This window comes from Passer montanus, unplaced genomic scaffold, assembly GCF_014805655.1.
Source record: "Passer montanus isolate IOZ18808 unplaced genomic scaffold, ASM1480565v1 scaffold40, whole genome shotgun sequence".
In the NCBI taxonomy this organism is placed as follows: Eukaryota; Metazoa; Chordata; class Aves; order Passeriformes; family Passeridae; genus Passer; species Passer montanus.
Genome location: NW_024368819.1, coordinates 714,409 through 737,921, shown reverse-complemented (window position 1 = coordinate 737,921; position 23,513 = coordinate 714,409). Strand labels below are relative to the sequence as shown.

At 39.3% G+C, this 23,513-nt stretch overlaps 1 protein-coding gene across 5 annotated transcripts in view; it reads left to right on the top strand.

The window, feature by feature from the left end:
• Positions 1–1,053: 1,053 nt before the first annotated feature.
• GPCPD1 (glycerophosphocholine phosphodiesterase 1) overlaps positions 1,054–23,513 on the top strand; it is a 44,449-nt gene continuing 21,989 nt past the window's right edge. The window contains exons 1-5 of one of the 5 annotated variants that reach the window (XM_039718819.1): positions 1,054–3,024; positions 10,815–10,900; positions 14,399–14,483; positions 15,406–15,499; positions 21,898–21,973. In XM_039718819.1, the coding sequence (XP_039574753.1) occupies positions 10,852–10,900; positions 14,399–14,483; positions 15,406–15,499; positions 21,898–21,973 (304 nt within the window). In that variant the 5' untranslated portion in view covers positions 1,054–3,024; positions 10,815–10,851. Of the gene's footprint in view, positions 3,025–3,326; positions 3,630–3,698; positions 4,349–10,814; positions 10,901–14,398; positions 14,484–15,405; positions 15,500–21,897; positions 21,974–23,513 lie in introns of those variants that run through there. The other 4 variants (XM_039718816.1, XM_039718815.1, XM_039718817.1 and 1 more) reach the window with 4 other exon arrangements.

Genomic DNA, 23,513 nt, shown 5'->3' with positions numbered 1-23,513 from the left:
GATGTTCACAATCTTTACAGCTACTTGTAGTATCAATGAAGCTTGATTATAGGTTGAATCTATAATTCTGGCAGCTGAAGAAAATATTCCATTGGCTACAGAAACAGACACAAACCCCTGAAGGCCTTTCCTAGTGCCTTTTTGGTACAGGTTTGCCAGTGCATTGTAAACATCGGCCTCAACCACTTATTTCCCACACTTGGGCAAGTATTTGTCTCATTATTTATAAAAATCATTGCAGTCCCATTGGGCTCCACATCCCAGCCAGTGCAGCCTCAAGGCTGCTTTGATATTCCACCTACAGCACACAACTCCATTCCACGTTGTCATGGCAGGGAACAGTGAGAGGGCAGATTCCCCACAAACCTTCAGCATCTTCCTTTGGCTCTTTCACTCCTGCTCAGGGACTTCATGCCAGAAGAAAGAACATTTTACCCTCTGGTTAAGCATTATTCTCATTCACCTTGTTAAATTTTTATTAAATATGAAAACCTGTTTTCCAACAGGTGCACACATGGTTTAAATATTTGTGTTCGGGCACTGGAAACACATCTGGTAACCTTGTATTTCTGGATCTCTTTGGGGCTTTTGCAAGCAGCACCTCAATTCAATGAAGGTTTTATATTATAAAATCCCATTTCTCTTGTTTTGTTTCTTTTTTTTCTTCTGTATAAAAAAAGCAGATCATCAACCTTAATTTTTTTAATAGACAAGAAGAGTTCTATAAACTGATCCACGTGCTCTAATTACTGCACAATTTAATGTTTTATATTCTCTTAAAGAGTGGCTGAGACCTGTCTGCTGCATCATGGCAAAGTGTGAGTTTATCTGACCCAACCATATTGAAGCAACTCCTTAGGGTGGAAAAAAAGTGTGCTGGCAAGTTTAATTAAATGTAGACTTTTCTTAAGTCAACATAAAACAGTATTTCCCATCCCACCCTTTTCTTACTTGCTCCACACTGATGCACATCTTTAATAAAATGAACACATAAGTATTTATGGAGTCCATTAAGGGACTAAATTGTAATTTTTTAGCTACAGTGAATTAGGGAATGAAATGCAATATTAGCTTGACAAAAAAAGTCCTTTTTCTTTTTACATGAACTCTAGGGCTGAATGAAACTGAGTGTTACATTCCTAGTTTTTAACAAAAAAAAAAAAAGGTACAATTTTATATTATTTCTGGCATGACATAAAATTTTGGAAAGTTTAACACACCAAACCATGATTGAAAATGTTCAATTCTATCCCTGCTTTACCACTCCTTGAACTAATAAATCTTTAAGACAGGGAAAACAAGAAGACAATTGCTTTTCTAAATACTGTTTGCTCTAAAGTTTCTTTATCCTCTTTCCTCCCTCAGTAGTGAATACACCTGGAGAAGTGATGGCTCCTAATGTTTTCCTAAATACCAAGGGTTTGTAATTAGAGTAATTCACATCTGTGTTTAACAAGGAAATCACTTTGCACCAACCCTCCCTGCTCCTCACCCAGAGAAATTCCCCTTTCTTTTTCACTTAAAAATGAGTGCTTTCAGCTACAATTTCTTTTTATTGCATGTTTCCCCCTACATTTCTTTCCTTGAAGCTTGCAACACTAACATAGAGACCTCAGCATCTGATATTAACATTACTTTTGCCTACAACACCCAGTGGAATGTCACAAATTACTTATAACCACAGCTAGATCTGCAGGGCAGGAATAAGCAGAAAATAGTCCTTTAATTTAAATGGCAGATTGAGGGACAACGTTGTGTGGCATTCCTGTAACAGCACTAACTCCCAACACAGGATAAATGGTTTCTCCACACAAAAAAGCTCACAGTATGAAACATGCCAATCATTTGCTTTTAAATTTTTAAAAGTTTAATAATAATAAAATGGCTATAAAAATAGCAATATAATTAGAATAATAAAAATTTGGACCATTTGGATTAGGACAGTATGAGACAATAAGAACAAAGGGTTATGGACGGTCCAAGTACCTTTTTTCAGGGCAAAATAAACCCCAAAAAGGACACACATTAACCCTTAAAAGCAATAGCCTGTTACATATTCATACAATTCATACAAGATGCATAAATTCCATTCAAACAGAGTATTCTGTCCAGTCAGTGTCAACTTCCTCTTAATCCTAACAGCATCTTCAGGGCTGAGCAGGGCAGGAAGAAGTTCGTTTCTTCTGATAAGGGAGGAATAAATTCTTTTTCTCTGAAAGATTTATGTGTCCTGTGGCTGCTCTCTGTGCGAGTCCTCTCTTTTAAAAAAGTATCTTACATAGCATAGTTTCTATTTTAGCATTATGTTATAATCTAAATATTTAACACACTAAGAAAATTAATACAGCATAACTTTTTAACATAACAGATACAATATTCATGTTAATATTTGCAAAAGCTAATCATAAAATACACATTTTTCCACAACAGGGACAGATGGCCACCATCAAAACAAGGGAGATCAAAGCCCTTAAGGAAAGCCATAGCACCTGCTCCTTCATCCCACAAAAAATCCATTGTGTCCTTGGTGCCATGGGCTAACAGCCAGCTTCAACCACGGAAGAGAGTTTCCACCTTTAGGAAGCGGAACTCCCAATCCTTAGGGCAACCCTTACTGTCCCAGGCTGGACACAGAGGACACAAACAGAGGGAAGGGTGACCTCAGAGAGCGTGGGGATGGCAGAAAAAAACCCAACTCGCCTCAGCAAAGCCACTCTCCCGCCCTGCCCATCCCAGGACTCCCGTCCCTCAGCGCCGCGGCTTTCAAGGGAACGGCGCGCGCCCTCCCGCCCCTCCAGCCCGGCCCTGATTGGCTGCGGCGGGAGGGGCGGGGCCGGGCCGCAGGGTGACGCGTCAGCCGGGCGGGTCACGTGGCCGCGCCCTCCCCGGTGCGCTCGGGGGCTGCTGGATCCGGCTGCCGGCACCGCCGCCCCTGCCCTGCCGTGCCCGTGCTGTCAGCGCCCGGCCAGCGCCGCTCGCAGCCCCGCACCAAGGGCTGAGCAGCCGGCTGCAGTGCTCGGCCAGGTCAGTGCACGCCGCCTGCCGAGGGGGGCGCGGGGCTAGCGGGAGTGCTGTAGGGGCTTTATGGTGGCGACGGCGGCAAGGAGCGGTCGGTGCGTGCTCCCGGGGAGGTCTTGGAGGCTGGAGGAGCTCGGGTGGCGCTGCGGTGCCGGGAGAGCGCTGGGGGAGCGGCGCCGCGCTCTCTGCGGAAGGCACCGGGGGGACGGCGCGGGAAGGCGGCGGCGCTCTCTCGGGAGAGGCGGGCAGGGCAGGGCGGGCTGCGGGCGCGCCGCGCTCCCCGGCCGGGCCCCGGCTGCCCCCGGTGTGTGGCTTGGCGGGTCGGGGAGCCCGGGGCCTGCGGCTCTGTTTGTTTACGTCGCCGCCTGAAGCGCTGGCCCGGGGCGGTCCCGCGGCTGCCGCATTATGCAAGCGGCCGGGCCGGGGCGGGCCGGGGACGTGGCGCGCCGCCTCCCTCCGGCCGGGCTCCGCCGTGCGGGGCGCCGCGAGCCCCCGGTCCGTGTCGGAGCGGGCGGGCCGGGCTCTGCCGGGCGTGGGGGTGTGCGCCGCGCTGCCGTCCTTTGTCTCGGCTCTGCGCTAAAGGAACGCAGCGGCGGTGCTGCCGGCTCGAGGTTTGGTGTTATTGATCGCGTAGGAAATAGTGAGGCTGCTCTAGATTAAGCTGAACTTTAAAAATTAATCTGCTACCTGCACCCTAACCATGTACAGATCCATTCTTCCATTTTTCCTTTTCTTTTTCCTTTTAAGTTAATAGCTTGTCTTGTTAGTATTAGCGTTTTAATTTATCAGAGCGCGCAGTGTTAGATGGTGGTTAACCTTCAACATATTTTAAATGTTAACGGTAGGGTGAAGTAGTTGATAAGTGGAATTATTTTTGTCATATATATTTCCATTCTAGCACTGTTTCCTGTACAATAACTATATAAGATGTTAAAAAAATAGGAGATTGCCACTGGTCTTGAATAGGCACTGGTAGCCCAAGCTGCCATGTAATTAGTCTTTTGGTAAGGCACGTAGCCCCTCAACAGAATGGATCCAGGCTTTGGAAACCTGTTAAAAAGTGGTTTGTTGAGAGCTGTGGGGAGCATTATACAAGTTGTTTGTCCAAGTCATTCCTTAGTGAGGAGCGTTAGTGTGATCACAGAGAGCTAAATTATCCGCTGCCTAAGATCTTGTCAGCTGTACGTTAATAGCACGCAGCATTTCACGAAAGAGGAATCAGACTGATGCTGCTCTGTCTCACAAACGTGCCCCAGCTGTTTCCTGTCTGTTTCAAGAACTTTGCAAAACTGTGGCATTGCTGAGGCGGAAGAATCTGTCACATGAACAGGTATTTGCCAAATGCTGAAACAATCAACTTATTGTTACTTAAAACCAAGCAGATACATTGTGGGTGAACAAAGAGAATCACGGCTGATGTGGCCCTGCACGTGGGGAGCTAAATTGATGCTGAAAATACAATCCTCAAGATATTTTTCTCACTTGCTGTATTTTAGTGTGATGCAGTTTCAGAGGTGTCACTTGGGCTTTGCTGTTTTCTAAATGTCAGCGTAAGGCTGTTGGTAAAATTTCAGCCTTTGAATCAGAACAGCATGTCCAGATCTTCTGTGTAAGTTTGTTTGCTGTCCAGTGTTAGCACTGCAATGCAGAAGGAGAGACCTGCTGACTTCGTCCTTGCTCCTGCAGTCAAGGTGCACTGGGGGGAAAGGAGGGGGCAGGAAGAACCCTCTTTGTCTTTGGTTGAACATGAAGGAGTCGATGCTGTAATGCTGTTTCTAAAAATTCTCTCCCAGTTGTTAAAGGGAATGCCCTGACAAATATATCCTCTGACGCGGTTCTAAAACCCAGGTGTCGTCAGCTACTGTTACATAATTTTCTTGCATGTCTAATTTGTTGCTTTAGATCTATGCTGTAGTATCTGATACTTCATTAGGACCAACCACAAGCAACAAAATCTGTTCATCATACTACAAGATTAACCAGATACCACTCGGTATCTTTGGAATATCACAGAGTGTGACTGAGGCTCACATCCCTTTGTTCAGCACAGCAGTAGATCTGATGCATGCTGGATTTTCTGTTGCTGTGTGCAGCACATCTTTTAAGAAGGGAAAATCTGAGCACAGTACCTTCTCCAGCAGTGCTGGGCTGTGTTCAAATTCATGGTTCACGAGGGAGGCTGTAAGAGGTCAGAGGCTGTGTCAGCCCCAGTGCTGCCAGTGTGTCCTCCCAGCTGTCAGATGACTTGGCTGGGGCTGTGGCACCTTTCCCCTGCTTCAGCGTGGAGTTGGACTCTCCTGGGTGTTGATACAGCTCGTGAATCTCTTCTCTTAAGGTGGAAAGTGTCAGCTCAACATGACAAAAAAAACCAAAAATACTCCAGCCTTCTAGCCCTTGCTTATTTTATCTTTATATGCAGTAAATTGAGAGCTATTTTCAAATAATTGGGCATGTGTAGCTTTAGGATTGTGCACTTCCAGGACTGTGGAGCACGATCTGTGATGAAATGTGTGCTGGCATTATGAAAGAGCCTGTTTGTGCACAGAAGGTGCTGGTGGGTTGACCTTGGCTGTGTGCCACTTGCCCACCAAGCAGCTCTGTCACTCCTCTGCTTAGGGGGAGAAAGGTGGAAAAAGCTCAGGGGTCAAGGTAGAGGCAGTTAATACATCAAAAATAAATTATGCAGAAGATTTTATTCTCTGCTTCCCCATTAGGGAAGCAGAGCTTCCATATAGACAGGAGCTGCTCTGGAAGACAAATGTCTTAAATGACAAACACCCTCCTTTCTTTTAGGTAGGTTTTTTTTTTTTAATTTAATTTTTTTTTATTTAATTTTTTTTTAATTTGTCAATCTCTGAGCTGATGTCATATGATAAGGAATGTCCCTTTGGCCAGGTTGGGTCACCTGTCCTGGCTGTGTCTCCTCCCAGGATGTTGCCCACCCGCAGCCTCCTGGTGACAGTGAGGAATGTTGGAGAGACAGCAGTGATGCTGTGTGAGCACAACCGAAACTCTTCGTGTTATCCACACCTTTCTAGCTGCCAGTACAAAGCACAGCTCTGGGAGGGCTGTTGTAGGGAAAATTAACTCCATCTCAGCCAGGCCCAGTACAATGGGCTTCATTTTTCTGCAGCTAACTAAGCAAATTCGGTAATAGAGCAGGCAGAAGTAATCTGACACTAAATATTAGATGTCTGAAAGTACTAAAATGCATCCCAGGAAATTCGTGGCACCTGTGTACTTAGTTGTCTAATTACCTTTGAAAAATCCCATTAAGTACCTATAAAATGTATTATTTAAAAAAACCCCTACCCATTAAAATGATACTTTGTGAGCTGTATTTTTTCATCTCATTGTAAAAATCTGTGCTGCATATTATCCTGTCATTTTTAAATATAATGTTACCCAAGAGAGTTTTGGGTTGATAGCTTTCCATCAGAATTTTTTACTTTTAGTTTATTAGATAGAGATTGGTGGCTTTTTGTGGGGAGAGAAGGGGAGAAATGTGACACTTTGGTGTGAGTCTGATACATTTTTGCTTTCTTACCAGCATGTTGCCAAAGTCTGATTGTCCTTAATGGATATGCTAAGTGTAACCAGCCATTCTGCAGCCCTTACAGTCAACTTAGAGTTGATAAAATCAGCCTTTCATTCAGGTCAGTGCGGTTGCTTGAAGTGTTCCCTGCCTAATTTTGAAAGCCCTCTGTCCATGCAACAAAATTCAAGGCCTTCAGGCTTGTAAGTCTCCACAGTTTAAAAAAAAATCCCATTGTACTTCAAGCCTGCCCTTGGACCACTAGAATCAAAGCCTCAAAACCTGTTCAAGTTGCTATTAAAAATATTGGTTGTAATGAGTAGAGAGCAGGTAACCTGGCTGCAGGGCTGCTGTGAATTTTTATGACTCTGGAATTTGTTTAGTGTTTGTTATATTCCATGATTGCCCCAGATTACTTGGTGTGTATTTAGCTAATCCTGAAAAAACATATAAGATATGGTACAGCAAGCAGCCAGCACCTCTTAAATCATATTGGAAAGGTTAGGGAAATTAAGGGTGGGGCAGAATAATCCACTAAAGCTGAAGGCTTGTGAAGGGTTTTAATATATCACCAGACCTGTAAGCCTTCAAGGTTCAAATGAACATCAAGATTTGAATTAATAAATCAAGTCCCTGTCCTGGTATATTTCTACCTACAACAAAAAAATATCGTGGTCTTCCCCATCCATGATGACATTTATTACCTCATTTTAGAGAAAATCTATGATACTTTGTGACATTTTAATAGTTGATTGTATTATGTCATCTTTTTTTCCTTATCTGCATTTTCTAGAAGTTCCCTTTTAGAATCAGGGAGAGGAGAGTTTGGATTTCCTATTCTTTTCTTCCTATTAATGTTGGGGTTTTTTGTGTGTTTTTTTAAAGTGCTGATAAGTCTCTACCTGTGTGATATATCTTTCCCATGAGGAGAACTGAGGCTCAGGTGTTCACTGCTTTCTTGCAGGTGGTTGTAGTCTATAAGAGCTAACCAAAGGAAGAGGAGCAATTGTTTGCACCCGGGTTAGCATCTGAATGCCTGTTGCTGCAGCAGATGTGAATTCAGCTTTATTACTTTTGGACTCAGAGGTTGTTTAAAAAGGGTTGTTGCACAAGGATTCCTAGTTTGTAAATCGCCTCAATCGATTTTATTAATATTTGCTGATTAGGAAATGTTTGTCATTTTTAATGTAGCTCTTCTAATTTGCTTCAGTTCCCCCAAGCAGTTATGACGTGACCCCTCTGAGCTGAAAATTCTTTGCATTCACCTAAAAGTCCATCATTACAGGAGTGGGGAGGAAAAGAGGATTTTGTTAATTCTTTGCCAGCTTCTTTGGCTAAGCAGTGCTGAAAATCTGAAGGAAGGAACATCCTGTTTCAAAGATGCCTGACACTAAGAGGTCAGAGGATTTGATTGTTTGAGCTTGTCATTCCCCTTTGGGAATTAAATTATTATCTCTTTTCAGGAACCATCAGTAACTAGACAGCTAAACTGAGGTTGTTTGGGTTTTTTTTTCCTCCCCCCACAGTAAAATGTTTTTGTTTCATGTCTTGAAAACTCAGACTGCTTTTATAAGTGCATTATAATATACCACATAGGTTTAATTCCTTAACAAAAAGCAGACCTGGTTTTTCTTTGCTGTGTGTTTGTATTCAGCGCTCTGCTAGAAAATATATTTTTTTCAGAATGAGGGGTAGTACTTTGACCCTAAATATAAGAGCAATACCTGTACCTGCAGTTCTGCTAGAAAAAAAACAGGCTCTTGCTTGGTGAAGTGGAATTTTTCTTTTCTTTGTATACATCCCTTGGGTAGGCTGAGTAGGTTTTTGAGCTAAAATGCATTTGGGGTAGAACTTTGGCAATTTTACAAAGTCAGTTTATCAAAACCTCCTTATAACTGGCTACTCCTATATAATAGGAAAATATATATACTACTATAGAAATAGATATACTCCTATATAAATAGAAAAATAAAATTATTTTACTAGGCAGTTTAGAAAAGCTCACACCTGTCTGGAAAGTAGGTACATAGAATTTTTACAAGATTGGCTAAAAGCTTTATAGACTTAGGAGGATTTTGGATGATTCTCTAGGAACAGTTAGGTAGTTAGTTAATTTGCAGTAGTAGGACACATGCTGGTTTTTGTGAAGTTTAAATTTGAGTCATTGCATTGGCTCTGGATACAGCTTTTTTTTTTTTTTTTTTTAAGCCAATATTCTTGCTTTGGGGAACTGGGTGCACACATCAACTTTCATTTTCCTGCTTGACTTCCGCAAGGCATTTTTTTTTTTTTTTTTTTTTTTTTTTTTTTTTTAAGCAAAAAACACATTCTTGCTTTAGGGAACTGGGTGCACACATCAACTTTCGTTTTCCTGCTTGACTTCCGCAAGGCATTTTTGCCTACTTCATTTCCCCTTTGGCTCCTCTGCTCCTTCAGTTAAAGGCTGTCCAAACAGGCTTGTGGTGAGCACAGCCAAGCCCCTGACTGCTTGGTGGCATCATAAATGCACACTAGTAATTTATATTCTCTGCGTTACACTGAGATTTTTTTTTGTCACATTAGACCAGTTTCGTGAGTCCAGTCTTAGCTTCAGCACTGAAACGTGCTGTGCTTCTCTGTCTATAAATAAACAAGTGCTAGAATGTGTCACTTAACACACACAGGTGAGAAAGTTCCTAAAGGGCATGCCCTTCGTGGAATTCCTGTTTATCAGCTGTGCTTATTTCTAGTTTCAGTAGTCTGGGGTTTTATCGTTTGCAGAATGATAAAATTTGTGAAAGACAAATGCAGAATTGGAATATGTGACCGGAAACCTTTATATGTCTACTGGGTTTTTTTTGTTCTCATTTTATTACTGAAAAGTCATCTTCCTTGACAGGGAGAGGGAAAATAAGGGAGGAGGAAAAGGAATGTAAAGTAAAGGCAGCTGTAGTTACAGTAGCAATAGAGGAGCAGCTTTAGAATTGAGAGGAGGAGGAGGAGGAGGAAAAAATCAAGAAGAAACAATTCTGAAGGTCGAATACCTGTAATAACATTCTAAATGCCCACAAAGAATGAGGTTTGATGATGAGCTTCTTTTTCCCCTCCTATTTAGTATCTGTCTTTTGCTTTCAAGACATATTTAACTGTCCTGTGCCCTTTGAAGGCAAGGACTTCCTCTTGTAGTAGTAGAGCTAATGAAAAGCAAATTTTTCTTCAGTGTTGTTAGTTCTTTCTGATATTGTTACTAAAAGATTGCTGACCAAGATTGTACTGAAATAAAGTGCTATTTGTCCTGTTCAAGAACAGCAATAGTAACATTCTACCTCCTTGGTTAAAAAAAAAAAAAACCAAACAAAACACACACAGAACAAAAAAAAAAAACCCACAGCATTGTAAAGAACTGGATTGAAAGCATTGCAAAATTTATTCTGCACATAATTAGTACAATTATTTTGTAGCCCATGTCCAGATAGATATACTTGGGTGGTGACAGTCTAGCAACATCCATATGTGGACTTTACTATGACTGCTGCTTTTGTAAATAATATAAAAGGATGTGATATATCAATGGTGTTTCTGCTGTAATGGTGAAAATGGGATTCTGCCAGGTTTCTTTTCAGTCAAGGTGTTGTGCATTGGAGGAGAAAATTGAGGCAGTCTTCCTGCTGTCCTGGCTAAAGGCAGTCTTTCCTGCTGTGCTGCTTTGAAGACTGCTTGGTGCTTCCTTCCAGTGGTTCCTGGTGCTCTCTGTGAAAGCCTGGAAGTAGGGGAGCAGAGTCTGCAGGGATGGACAAGTGCCAGCAGAGAGCTGTCATCTCTTATGGTGGTTCCCCTTTTCCTTCAAGGTGGTTGTGCTTCTCTGTGGAAACTTTCTTGTGCTTTGTAGACGATGCTGAAGAATAGAACAGATGTGTCAGAAGTTACTGTTTGCCAAGGATCCTCACCTTAAATCTCTTAAACCTTCCAGTGGCCTCCTTGGAAGCAAAATTAGTCAGAAAGAGTTTTGAAAAATCTCTGTTGAAGACTGATAAATGCTGCAGGATAATGATACTTGCATATGGTATTTCATTTAGTGGTCTTTTTCTTATGCCAGTGTTGCAGCTGGATCTGGGTCTGCAGCTACTTTTAAAGAGCTTTCTGCTTCTACTGCTCACTTAAACAGTAATAGCACAAGTGGCTTGCTTCCCTGTAAGTGGTGGGATTTCTGTTTCCTCTTACTTAGAGCAGCAACAAATGTAGTGATTGTTCCTCAAATTAGTTCTCTTTCTTCCCACTACAGGAGATTTCAACGATCCCAAGACAAAAGTTCTGCAGAAATGACCTCTTGTCAAGTCACTTTTGAAGTAACAGGATCATCAGCACCAGGTATTCAAATCATACGTTCTCCTTTTTGTATGATTGGTGTAGGAGAAAAAGTAATGAAGGAGTGTTCAAAGGCTGTCTTGTCTGTTTTCCTCAGAAATGAATGTATTAGATCAAATATCAAGGTGATAAATCATTGTAAAATGTATTAAGACATTTCAGCAATGAATTTGAAAATGAGATTTGGGAAATAAATTTTACCTCTTTCTCCAAACAAAAATTTCATAATGTGCTAGGGATTTTGATGCTAACTGAAATGGTTATCATTAGTTTAAAATCTTCTCTTTTTAGTGCCTTTATATTCCATGGAAACAAGCATTTGTATTCTGACCCACAATACTTAGGTACACATTGATTTGTTTTTTTGTTTTTTTATTCTCTCTGCATCCCTGTTGAAAGTTCTCACAAGATGTGACCTCTATCAGATGTTACAGACAGAAAGAATATGCAGCTTAATTCAGTATTCTGTCTATGCAAAAAAAAACAAAACAAAAAACCCCCCCAAAAAAACCCCTTCTGTTATCCAAATGAGGAACACAAGGTATCACATCAGGTAGAACATGAAAATCTGTTATTGATAAATTGTGCATATTACATTGACCTTCATCTTCAGGAACCTGGAAAGAAGGAGTTGTATTTAACCACAGCTGGTAACTGAGGTCCACAAAACTGCTCCCAGCCGTGTTCCTTCCCAGCTTCTTCCTTCCCAGCCCCCTCTCTGGTGGGGAGAGAACAGAAAAGGCCTTGATGCTGTGAGCACTGCCCAGAAATAACTGAAATATCCCTCTGTTATCAGCACTGCTTCCAGGACAAATTCAAAACACAGCCCCTGCTAGCTGAACAAAATTAACTCTACCCCAGCCAACAACCAGCACAGAAGTTACACCAAAAAAGTAATTGATTGTTGCCTAACAGAAGCAGATGAATGTGGGAGCAGATTGGCAAAATTCCTGTGCCAGGCCAATACCAGATGGCAGAAGTGTCTCCTGTAGTTGGCAGGGGAGAGAATGATAAAGACACTGTACAGGTTTTGACATCTGCCCTGTGTTAGACCTCTCCTGTGTTTCTCCCTCATGGTTTGGCATTTGGGAACTGAAAACTGGTACTCAATGTAGTCATAAAGATGTTAGTAAGGAGCAGAGGTTTTTACAGCATTCTGGAGAAAAGTGTAAAAGTTTAGAGTAAATTGACCTTAGCTCAATACCTGTGTAGCTGTACCATGGAGTATGGCAAGCTGTGCTCTTCGTCCTGCTTACACTGTTGCTTCCACAGCAACACTGTCACTAGCAAAGCTGACTTTGGATGTATAACTTCTTCCTGTGCTAATAGTATCTGCAGTGAAAAGTAGGATTAGTGAGAAGCACATCCTGCCTCAGTGGCTGTTCACAAAGAATTATCTGGAAATACAGCATCAAGAGATGACACAAAAGGGTGCTTCTGCTTATGACAATGTTGATATTGTCATAAGCAGATATGGATATTGGATATGTTGATATTGGAGCTTTTGTTATTATTGTTGGATTAGTGAGGCTGTTGCAAGCTTTGAGTTGGAGCAGAAGGCTTAGATTAACCTTATTTGCTGTATCTGAAGGAGCTGTGCCAGGAGTAGCCTTGAATTCCATGACTAGGAGAGGGGAGAAGCTGAGGACCCCTGAGCTTGAAATGCAAACCCAGCCCAAACCCCACTGTGCTCAGAATTGCCTATGGAGAGGCAGTTTGCCATGCATTTCACTTTGGCTTTACTGGGATAATTAAGGCAGTGTTTTATAAATCCTAATTTGGCCTCAGTGCAGTTGTTGAAGGGAGTTTAGAGTGGCTGCACACCCAATTCAGGCATTGCCTTTTGTGTGTGGTGCCTTACTGAGTGAGAGGTGGTCACTGATGTTCACAGGTCTGTTTAAAATAGGAGCCCAGAGAACTCTTCCAGCTGGCACCTGTTAAGAGGAATATAATTACATGGCACTTCAAAGCTTGGCTGTGTGTACACAAAGATGTATTAAGTACTGCTGTTTTAAAGGGATGTTAAAAGAATTTTAGCTCCTTTTAAATAGCTCTACTCAAAAATTCTACCCATGTGATGTTCAGGTGGTCTTCATACTTTATCTCCTCCCTGCAAAAACAAATCCTCACGTGCCTCAGGATAGGGTGGAAAAGGGAAAGCTAACATAGGCAATTGCATACTAAATATACTCATAATGTAGATTTTTGTCTGCATTTGTATGCTTACAGTGAGCATCCAGAAAGCTCAGGCTTCTTTTTTTTAACAAATTGCAGCAAAAGATTGAAAAAAAAAACCAAAAAAACAAACCAACTGCTGAAGTTCAAGGTGTTATGTAAAATTATTTCAGTAAGCTACTTTCAGAGAAATGTTGTCTTACTTTCTGTCTTCTGCAGATTTTTTCCAGAGGTTTCTTTCATAAGCAGGCCTGTGGTATCCCTTACTAGTTTAACTGGAGAAAAGGGAGACAATTTTAGAGACAAAAGAGCATCCTCAAAACTGTAACTGTGTACTTTGAAGTGTCAGCTGTGATTTGTGGCTTAGGGACAGGCAGTGTACTCTTGCTGCATACAGCTGGTCTACTTTGTATCTTGGGATTATCGTGTCCCCCACACTGCTCATTTTGAGAACAGGAAATAAGTCAGAGATGCTTCTATCATTCTTTTGTGGTGCCTAACTGTACTTTAAAACTCCATATTTTCTCATTCTGCAACAGCTTTTTATTATGTCTAAAAATCTTGTTGAAACCCAGTGAGAACAAAATACTAATTTGTTCTTTCCATTAGTATTTATCATTGTTGTTCTTACAGTCAGATAGATATACAGGTTTTATATTAAAAACAAGGGTAAGTTGCAATGGTCACTTGGGATATCCCAAAATTAAATATACTGAGACTTTTGGGTTCTGTATATATGTATGCATTAAGATAAGCGTGACAATTTCATGTGGGTTTTTTGTGTAACAATGTTACATTTTGATATCCAATAAAAACTGAAAGTGTAGCAGCAAAATGAACTTTATTCCTCTTGGGAATCAAATTAGTTGGGTATGTTGCCTTGGGAATAATGCTAGCAACCTCCTGTTTGTCTGTGCTTTCTAAATTGTTGGTATGACTTTGAGGGAATATGGACATGCATTAAAAATACAGAGTATCTAGGGAAATAACCATGTCACCTTGAGATGAAACATCTTACTGTGAAAATTTGCCTGCTGCATTCCCAGAGATGTTTTGAACACTATTCCTTAAGAATGGTTTGGAAGCCAACCCTTTTAGGGGCTGGGGTTGTCATTAGTCCCTCTCTCAGGGCCTTGGGATGGTGAAGAAAATGCTGTTGTAGTTTTGGGTGGGGTAAGATTCCTTTCAGGACAGGAGGAATTTTAGATGAGTGATACTGGTATATATATTTAAAATACTTGAAAGTTTGACTGTGGCTGTACTTTTTAATGCAATCCAGTCTGAAGTAATGATGATTGTGGGTTTTTTTCTGTTTGGATTTTTTAGGAGAGGTTTTTGCAATATGTGGGAGCTGCAGTGCTTTGGGAAATTGGAATCCCCAGCTTGCAGTGGTCCTCCAGGGTCTGGATACGTAAGTTGGTTTTAATTTTTGGTTTTTTTAGGGGGATTTTTTTTTTCTGTTTTGAATTTTTTTTTACTTGTTCTGTTTGAAGTAGCTGGAGTTCTGGAGCAACAAATTTATTCTGTCTTTGAGTTTGTAAACTGCACGTACTCTTAGTAGAACTCCAGAATTTCTTGTGTTGCCTTTGAGCACTTTGAACGCTTAGGAATATGTTTAAGAAAATATGAAACTTGGGTGTGCTTTTCTATTACAGATGGTGCTTCTGCTGTTGTAGCTGGGATTTCAGTAGTTTAGCTTTAGATATTTGGAGTAAGAAACTGCTCTGGGACAATTCTCAGTACCATGGCTGTGCAGCAAGTTATAGGAGATATATAGGATAAAAAGAAAATAAAGACTATAAAAAAGTTATTATTGTGCAGCTAGAAAGTGATAGGGTGGAGATTATTTAAACTGAGAGTTACATTGAAATTCTTAAGGGGGAGGGGATATGTGTGTAAGCATGAGTGTACATAAAGTTTAAATGCAGTGGAAGAATTTAGTATTTTCTTAAAATTGTGCCAGCTTATAGCAGCTCTGTGGTGAAGGAAAATAAGGTTTGCAGGCTGTGTCTAATTCTGTCAGTCACTGGCTGTGTCATCTTGGATGGGTCTCTGAATCACTTCACCATGTTTTCCCCATCTGTTCAACGGGGATGAGAATTCTTGTTCTCTTAAAGCACTTCAGATCTGTCGATCAAAAAGTTCAGTTTCATTTCTAAGGACATCTCCTGTTCTGTGCATGTTTGGCTGGGGTACTTTGTAATAACTTTCCTTGCAACAATACACTAGACTTTTATTTTAGAATATTACTTATATATGTGTCTGAGGTGGCTGTTAGGCTGTATTTTAGAACTTTTTTTTTGTTTTGTTTTTTTTTCTTTTTTTCTCCACAGTCTGTCTGAGGTAAAATGGACAGCTACTGTAGAGCTTCCTAGAGGAGTTCCTGTTCAGTATCGGTATTTTAAAGGATACTTTCTAGAACCTAAGGTATGTACAACCTTGGCTCATGCCTAGTAAAAATTCCCATATTTGAATAAAAAAAAGGACTGCCTGAGATGAGATTTTTTTAGAAATAGGTCTTGAATTGCTACATGTGAAACACTAAAACATTTGTGGAAATACTCACAGTTCACTTCTAGAAATACATGGCCATATGCTCTTAACTGTAATTATATTCTCTTCTTTTAGCAGTGTTAGTGTTCTAAAAATTTCAGTGGTAAAGAAATCCCTGACATTATTATAAAGCTTAAATAATATGGTGAAGTTCTCATAGTTACAATATAGTTGCATATAGTCTTCAGCAGGGCATGGATGTCAAATGATCTGTGGAAGGAATGTGATAGTATGTGATATCTATCCTATATGATAGGACAGAAGCAAGTGATAGTAGGAGAAAAATGGTCAGTGTAGGAGGTGCATTAAAATTTTAAAAGTTTTTAAAATCACTGCAGATTTGTTTTTGTGAAGCATGAGAAGTATTAACCAGATTTTGTGCTGCATAATCAACATATATTAATCTCTTGAAGTGAAAAGGTGAAACAAGGGATGAGGCATCCCATTGTTTTGTGTATTTTTGTATATAGGAATTTGCACAACTTGGAGGGTAAAAACAGAGTCAAGGGACAGAGACAGATATGTTTTTACAGGTATTGATGTCAAAGCTGCATATGACTTTAAAGTTACATGAATTAGAGTTTAATGTATGTGGCAATGTACTGGTTTGTAAGCATTGCACTAGGGCAGGGGGAAGTTCTTCAGATGGGAAGAGGCTGCATCCAGGAAAAAGCTGGGCTAAGTTGGGAAAATTGAACTCTTGAACTGTTTTTCATAATAACAAGTAATAACCTTAAGAAATTTAATGCTGCCTTTGCTGTATTTCTTATTCTATTAATATCCTGTAACTGTTCACCCTGGGCTTTAGTTCCTCATTGAAACTGGGGTTATGAAGGCTGTAACTAAATGTGCAAAGGACTTACAGAACCATCTCATCAATATCTTGTAAAAATTTCAATTACTGTCAAGAGCATGTAAATTTTTGTCAGCCTTTTTTTAACTTAAACTTACATTTGGTGGAGGTATCATTTCAATTGTAAAAATTTCAATTACTGTCAAGAGCATGTAAATTTTTGTCAGTCTTTTTTTAACTTAAAAAAACTTACATTTGATGGAGGTATCATTTCAGTGAAGGATACTAATTTCAAATGAAACACAGTTCTGTTTTTTTCATTACAGCATGTGAAATAGTCTAGTCAGAAACTGGTGTTTAAATTGGTACTTTGAGGCAAAGGAAGGCCAGTAATAGATTTATTTTGCTGTGGTCAAACTGAGGTCAAAAGTAGATTAATTCTTAGAGCTCAACAGCTCTGATGGGCCTCTTTTTTTTTTTTTTTTTTTGCAAATGCCCAGAAGTTTAAATGTAAGCAAAAGTAGCACACTCAAAAAGTAGAGTTAGTGAGCAGAGGCTGTGCCACAGTTAAAAGACAATACAATTTCTGTTTTACCATTTGCAAAAGTTTACCCTCTGTGTTGGTGAGTGTGTTTCTTTGAGTAGGTGCTCTGTGTCGTGCACACTTGTGATGCAGGGTCTGCCAAGGTAAGTATGAATTTTATGCAATACCAGCATAAAGGGCTTCTAAGTGTAAAGAGCAGGAAAAAAGGAAACCACCCTACAAAACAAAGCATGTGAATTCCTGGGGTGCAGGGTTGTCAGCTTAGTGGTGTCTGACCTGTTAAATGCACAGGGCTTTACTTCTTATAAAATAAAGTCTTTTGAAGGAAAGAAATTCAGGTACAATGGTGTTTTCTTCCTCTTTTTGTAAATCTCTTGCAGAACAATGAAAAAGTAACCAGAATGTTGTGTACAGTATAGTGCAAGTGAGAGAGTACATGGAGAATTTTAGCATTAAGGAAATGCTGATAAGGAAAAGATACTTTTAAGTTAAATTATTCTGCATGTTTTTATTTCAGAATTTTTTCATTAGGCATTGCATGTGATTAATCTAAATTTGACAAGCTGGCAATATATGATCTCTGACACTTAATTTTTTGTATCAATTTTATGTGTAGTGGAACAACAGTGCAATCTTAACTATATGTTCAAGTCTGAGTGTATGAATTTGACCTCACATAATTAGTAAATCGTGCTGAGGACAGATCCACCTGAAGTTTGCAACTTCTACAGCAACTGCATCTGTGAAGATGCTTGAGTTGGATGTGGTGGCAAAGATGGGGCTGATACATGTTTACACAGAGAAATGGTAGTTCCTAGATTACCCACAGTAGTGCTACAGCCTAGATGTAAAGAGAAAAGAGATCAAATAATGGACATTTTGCTAAAAAAAAAAAAGTCTTTTTCTCACTTCCCTTTAAGAAGGTCATAATTTGATCTTAATTTTTTTTTACTTGAAGGAAAGTATGATGTAATGGAAAGTCTTGTTTGTAGTGAAGCATATTGGTGTTAACATAGTTGTGGTTGTGTAATTAGAGCAAGGGTTTTTTTAAAATAATCAGTATATTGAAATTCATAGAATTGTTGCATGAATATAAATATATATACAAAGAACATTTTCCTATAAAATTTGTGTCAGGTCTTGGCTCCTGGATATCAAGAGATTTTACTGTGTTGCAGACATTTTGATCTTAAGCATTTAAAAAGAAAAATAAATACACACACTTGGATGAAATGAGACAGTAACTTAAACTATTTTTGTTGAGGTTGTTCTTTCATTGAACATAGTCTGGGACCAGTGAGCTCCCTGTGAGGATCTTCGTGGGCTTTATTCTACACTCACTTTCTGTTTGTGGCAGTGGGTTGTGAGGGGGTTTGTGTGAGGCACACCAAAACTCCCTTGGCTGGAATTTGTCTTCTGTGTATTTTACATTTTAGAAGAATAATTTTACATGCATTGTTTGCATGATGCATATTGGAAAACCTTAGTAAGGAACACACCTTAATCTTTTCAACTGTGTTCTGTATTTGCTTTTAAAACTGTAAATAAGCATGCAAGTTCAGGGTTAGTTCTTTCAAGGCAAGTGTGAAATAACTAAGCTGTCTGTGTATGTAGCAGGACTTTAAAAACTGGATTGGAGGACATTTTTCACACTTTCTACTTAATTACAGAGGATTCAAATGAGAGATTTACTTTTATAAAGTGCAATTAAATTTAGTGCCTGGACTGTAGTAATAAAGTTGAAACTTAGTCCTAGACTCAGTAATTAATGCCTTAGAAAAGCTTTTTGTAGATTAAGAACCCTTGGTTGTCATGATAGTAACAAAGGCATTATAATCTGCTGAGATAGCAGATTGTGTGTGAAACTGTTATTGGAAGTACCAGAGCTATAAAATCTCTCCTGAGCTCAGCATTTCCTGCCAGGTGACTTTTGTGTGCTGCTGCCTTGCAAGTGGGATGCGATGGCTGAATGGCTTTAATTACTCAGTTTAGTGCTTAATTATTGTCTTCTACATGGTACAGAAATCCAGAGAGATTTTGGTCAGAAATGCAGCTTTAGCAATTAAGCCTAATTTAGCTGTTTCATATTATTGAAGTAGATTATTATTCTTGAAACATAGTTTTAATTAGTGAAGTGCACTTGGATAAATGTGTTTGTGTGGCGTTTTTAAGATTTGGTTTGGATTTTCCCCCACTCTAATGCCTATCTATTGTGTTGCCTTAAAGCAGGAACCCAGGAACTGATCTCCTAAATTACCATTTTAAACATCCACAGAAGTGTTTGCATTATTTAATTGTACTGAGTACCCAGGCACTTGGTGCAGATGGTGCATCTGCTTTCAACCTCAGAACCATTATGCTAGATAGGCATTTTTCCCTTCATTTCAAAAGTGTCTAATGACTGCTGGGGAGGGAGGCCCCAGCTTCTCATAATGGAAGAAGACTTGATTTTTAAAGAAAGTTCTTGAATGTCCTTTAGAAACTTGAAAATTGAATCAGATGTTCAGCTAATCAAGATCAAGCAACATAACATTCGTGTTGGCTTAAAAAAAAAAATAAAAGTGTCTGTATTAGTAGAAAAAGATCCACACTGCCACTTACCTCAGTGTACTGCCCATGGGATGCTTGATGTGACATTTGAATGGATGCCCTTTTAAGACTGTCCTCTAGAAACTCTCCTTTTAGGCAACGTTGCCATACTGTTAATATTGATGAGACATCATTTAGTTCTGCTGCTCAGCTAAGCTGCTTTTCAGATGTGGTCAGTATATGCCATGGAAATGACATTACTGTTTTGACCTCATTGTAACAATGGCTTTGGTTACATGTAATTAAAACGTTTTTTAAAAGCCTGTAAACTCAGAGAGGGTCTGAGTAGAAAATGAGAGGGTTCTTAGTGATGTCTGTGCCTGTTCTCTAATCAATTGCCCTTTTTTTCCAGGTAGCTTTGCTTGGCTCTTGTTAGTATGGAAAGTGTTGAGGGTTCCTGGGATTAAATGCACAATCAGTCCATTGTATTCCTTTCAGGAGAGGAAATTGTGCTGAATGTATCTGGCCTGGTGTCCTTATTGTTGAGAAAATGTTATTCAAATTTATTCATCATTTTAGAACCTAACTTTAGAATGGACAGTTACAGTAGTGTAAGAAATAAATTGGTATTTTCATACAATGCACTGGGGGTTTTACAAGGAAAAGCCTTTGCTTACCTTCTGAAGGAAACAGCTTGGTCCATGTTAGGAAGATTTGCATTTCCCAGGTTCACAAACTAAAGCTGTACATGTGTTCATGGGAGCTGCTGTTGGAGATCTTGCATGCCTGCATGGTGGGAGTAAATGGCAGCCTCCCTGCTGACAAACATGGCTTGCAGCTTTAGAAACTGTCATTGTGACAGGCAAATGTCACTGTGCTGTGAAAGGAGGGGAAAGAAACTTTTCATCATTTACTTTTCTAGAAATCCTAAGCATGGTCACTGTGACAGCAGTGACAAGTTGGGAACTAAAACTGCCCCATAACAGGAATAAACTGGAAGCAGTAATATAATTTTATTTATGTTTTGTATGCATTTTGTCTTTAAAACGTAACTAAGCATATGTGTTTTATTCTGACATGATCTTTAAGTGTGGATGCCTCTGAACTCATTAGGAACATTGCTTTAGCTGAGACTCACAGAACAAAGCCATCCTACTGAACACTTCTTAAATGTTTGGTGTTTGCTATTAACTCACCTTGCTTGGGAGATTAAATATGCTCAGTGTATGTCAAGAAATCCCATCTGCATGTAGAGAATTTATTGGGTGAGCTGTAATGGAACAAAGCATTGTGGTGCTGTGTAATTATACTGCTGAGTTTGAAGCTTGTCTGGATGTCCCTGTGGGGCTGAAATCTGTTTAAACAAGAACCTGAACTGCTGGGACGAGCTGGCGTTGGAGTTTCCATGTCTTTGGCAATAGTAGCAAATTTTTTTGGAAATAAGTTACTTGGGCTCCAAACATCAAAATGACAAATTGCAGCTATTTGGTAGTGGTTTTTACATCTGAGAGTAACATCTGTGCCATGCTAGGAGAAACTTCTCAGGGTGACTGAACTGGTAACCAGGCATGTTCTCTGTTGTTAAATTTTGGTTACCTAAAACCTTTTATCTAGAAAGCTTTTTCAAAGTTAAATTGTTCTGAAAGAAGAGTTTGTGTTACTTTTCTGGTTATCTGAGTCTTGGCTATGTTTGTCAACAAATGTATTTTTTTGGTGGACAGTATTTCTTTTTAATGAAAGTATCTAATTTATCCTGCTCCAGTTGGAATAGACTGCAGGGTCTTCATTGCTGGCTGATTGGGTCAATTATTTATGTTTTAATTAGATGATAAATAATTTGCTTTCCAGTACCACAACTAAAATAACTGTGTTTTATAGTCTTTGAATTTAGTAAGGTAAATTTTGAAGGAGAACTCACCCCTGCAACTGCTATGTGCATGAGTAGGTGCTGAGTGCTGTTTGGAATTAGAGATGTGGGTTTTTCATAAACTGTTGCTGTAGATTGAGAACAAAGTGAGCACTCTTAATGAATTCAGAGATTTTTTTTTTTTTGTATTAGAAGGAAACTAAAGTAGTTCAGCAGAGTTATCTGTTAGCAGTAAAGGTTTAATGATTCCATGTAACTTCTCTGCCATGTCAGACTGTCACAAGTTTTGTCATATGTATTCACAACACATCAAACAGAGTCATCAGCAGTTGCAGGGGTAAGAAGCCTCATCTGTTTTCTTTCTTTCTTTCTTCTTCAGTCTTTTTCTCTCTCTGTTCCTCTCCCTTTCTTCTTCTCCTTCTTCTTTTATTCCCTTAAATCTCTTAAGTTTAGTTCACAACCATCCCAAACAGTTTCATGGGTACAAAGTCAGATCTAACAAAAGAAATTATTGCAGACATTTAACTTTTAAATTACAGACTATCGATGGTCCCTGCGAAGTCATAGTTCACACGTGGGAGACTCATCTACAACCACGATCAATTACCCCTTTAGGTATGGGCATCAACTGCATCTGTTTGAGGCATATGCATAAGATTGCTGATATGCTGCACACTGGTTTAGAGGGATTGATACCTGTAGTTTTAAAATACTTAAATTTATTAATGTGTGGGAGGTATAGACTTTTTTTTTTGCAAAACATGGGCCTTACTCTCAAAATATATATGTATATATATGTAAGTGGCTTCAAAATGGGAGTGGATGTGAAATTCTTTGCTGTCATCCTTAAGATTATGTGGGTTGGTTTTTTATTGATTTGAAATTTTAATAATTTTCTGTAAGCTTAATTCTTTGAGACTAAGGATCCATATGATCTCTTTAAAGAAAATGCGGGGAGGGTATGATATTCACTGGTATGATATTCATGGTTTTTTATTTAAATACTTTTTAATTAGTAAAATTTTAAACAAAAAATGTTCAATTAGGCTCCTGTAAGTAAATGGATTAATGAAGGTACAAACATGAATGCACTTATTTACCCGGCAATTTAGCAGAAATGTATTTTGCTGAAAGAAAGGGTGGCATGCAGACTTGCATATGAGTTACTAATGCTTTTCTGAACAGGGAAAAAGTTTGGGTTTTAAGAGTGACTGAAATAACCTTTGAATGTAGCTTGTAGTTTAGATCTCTTATGCTGCTATGGCATGTTTTATGCACTGTCTTTTCTAGCACATAAAAAATACTATTTTCTCCACACTTAGAAGTTCACATTTGTTAAGAAACTTTCTAATTATTTGAAAAAATGTATTTTAGAAAGAAGGCGGTATCAAAGAATCTGTTAGTCATTAATAGTACCATGATCATGTTCTGTTCTCCCTTTGCCTTTTTTTTAAATTATCAGTTGAGTCAGTAGTGTTTCTATTCACGTAAGAAGGTTATTTCTGTATTTGTCAGTAGCTGATAAGAGAAGCAGCCTATCCTCTGCTAGGGCCTAGACTTTATCTCTAAATTTAGATTACTTCATTCAAAGTAGAGATTTTTTTTTTTTACCCCAGGTAATACTGAATTCTTCATAAACAGTTTTTAAGGAAATGCAGCAATGCACAGTATGTTAGCACTGGGTCATTTTGATCCTAAATTGTTGCCTGTGGTTATTAAGAAATTAGATTAGGAGGTGAATGATTCTTAGGGGAAAAAAAGGGATTAACCACTGTAGAGGCAAAATTATGTGAAGCTTTGTGTTTTGAGAAGTGGATGGTTTGTTTAGACTATCTTTTCTGTTAATACTGATGAATTTACTTAGTGCCTTAGGATTTCAGTTCTTAAAGCTTTGGAAAGAGTAAGGATAAAAGTGTGAAGTGAGCGTTTTCAGTATTTCATGCTAGGTTGGTTTCTGTCATGTGGGCAGAATAAGCATTTTAATTGTGACTGACTTGATTTAAAAGCTTTGAATGTGCAGCAGGACAACTTTCTTGTATGTTTGCAAGAAAATTTAATGTCTTTGACACTATTTTGACACGTAAAGCATCTTAGATAATAGTGGGATGTAGTTATCAGCAAAATACTGCAGAAAGCCAGAAAATAGTGCAACCTT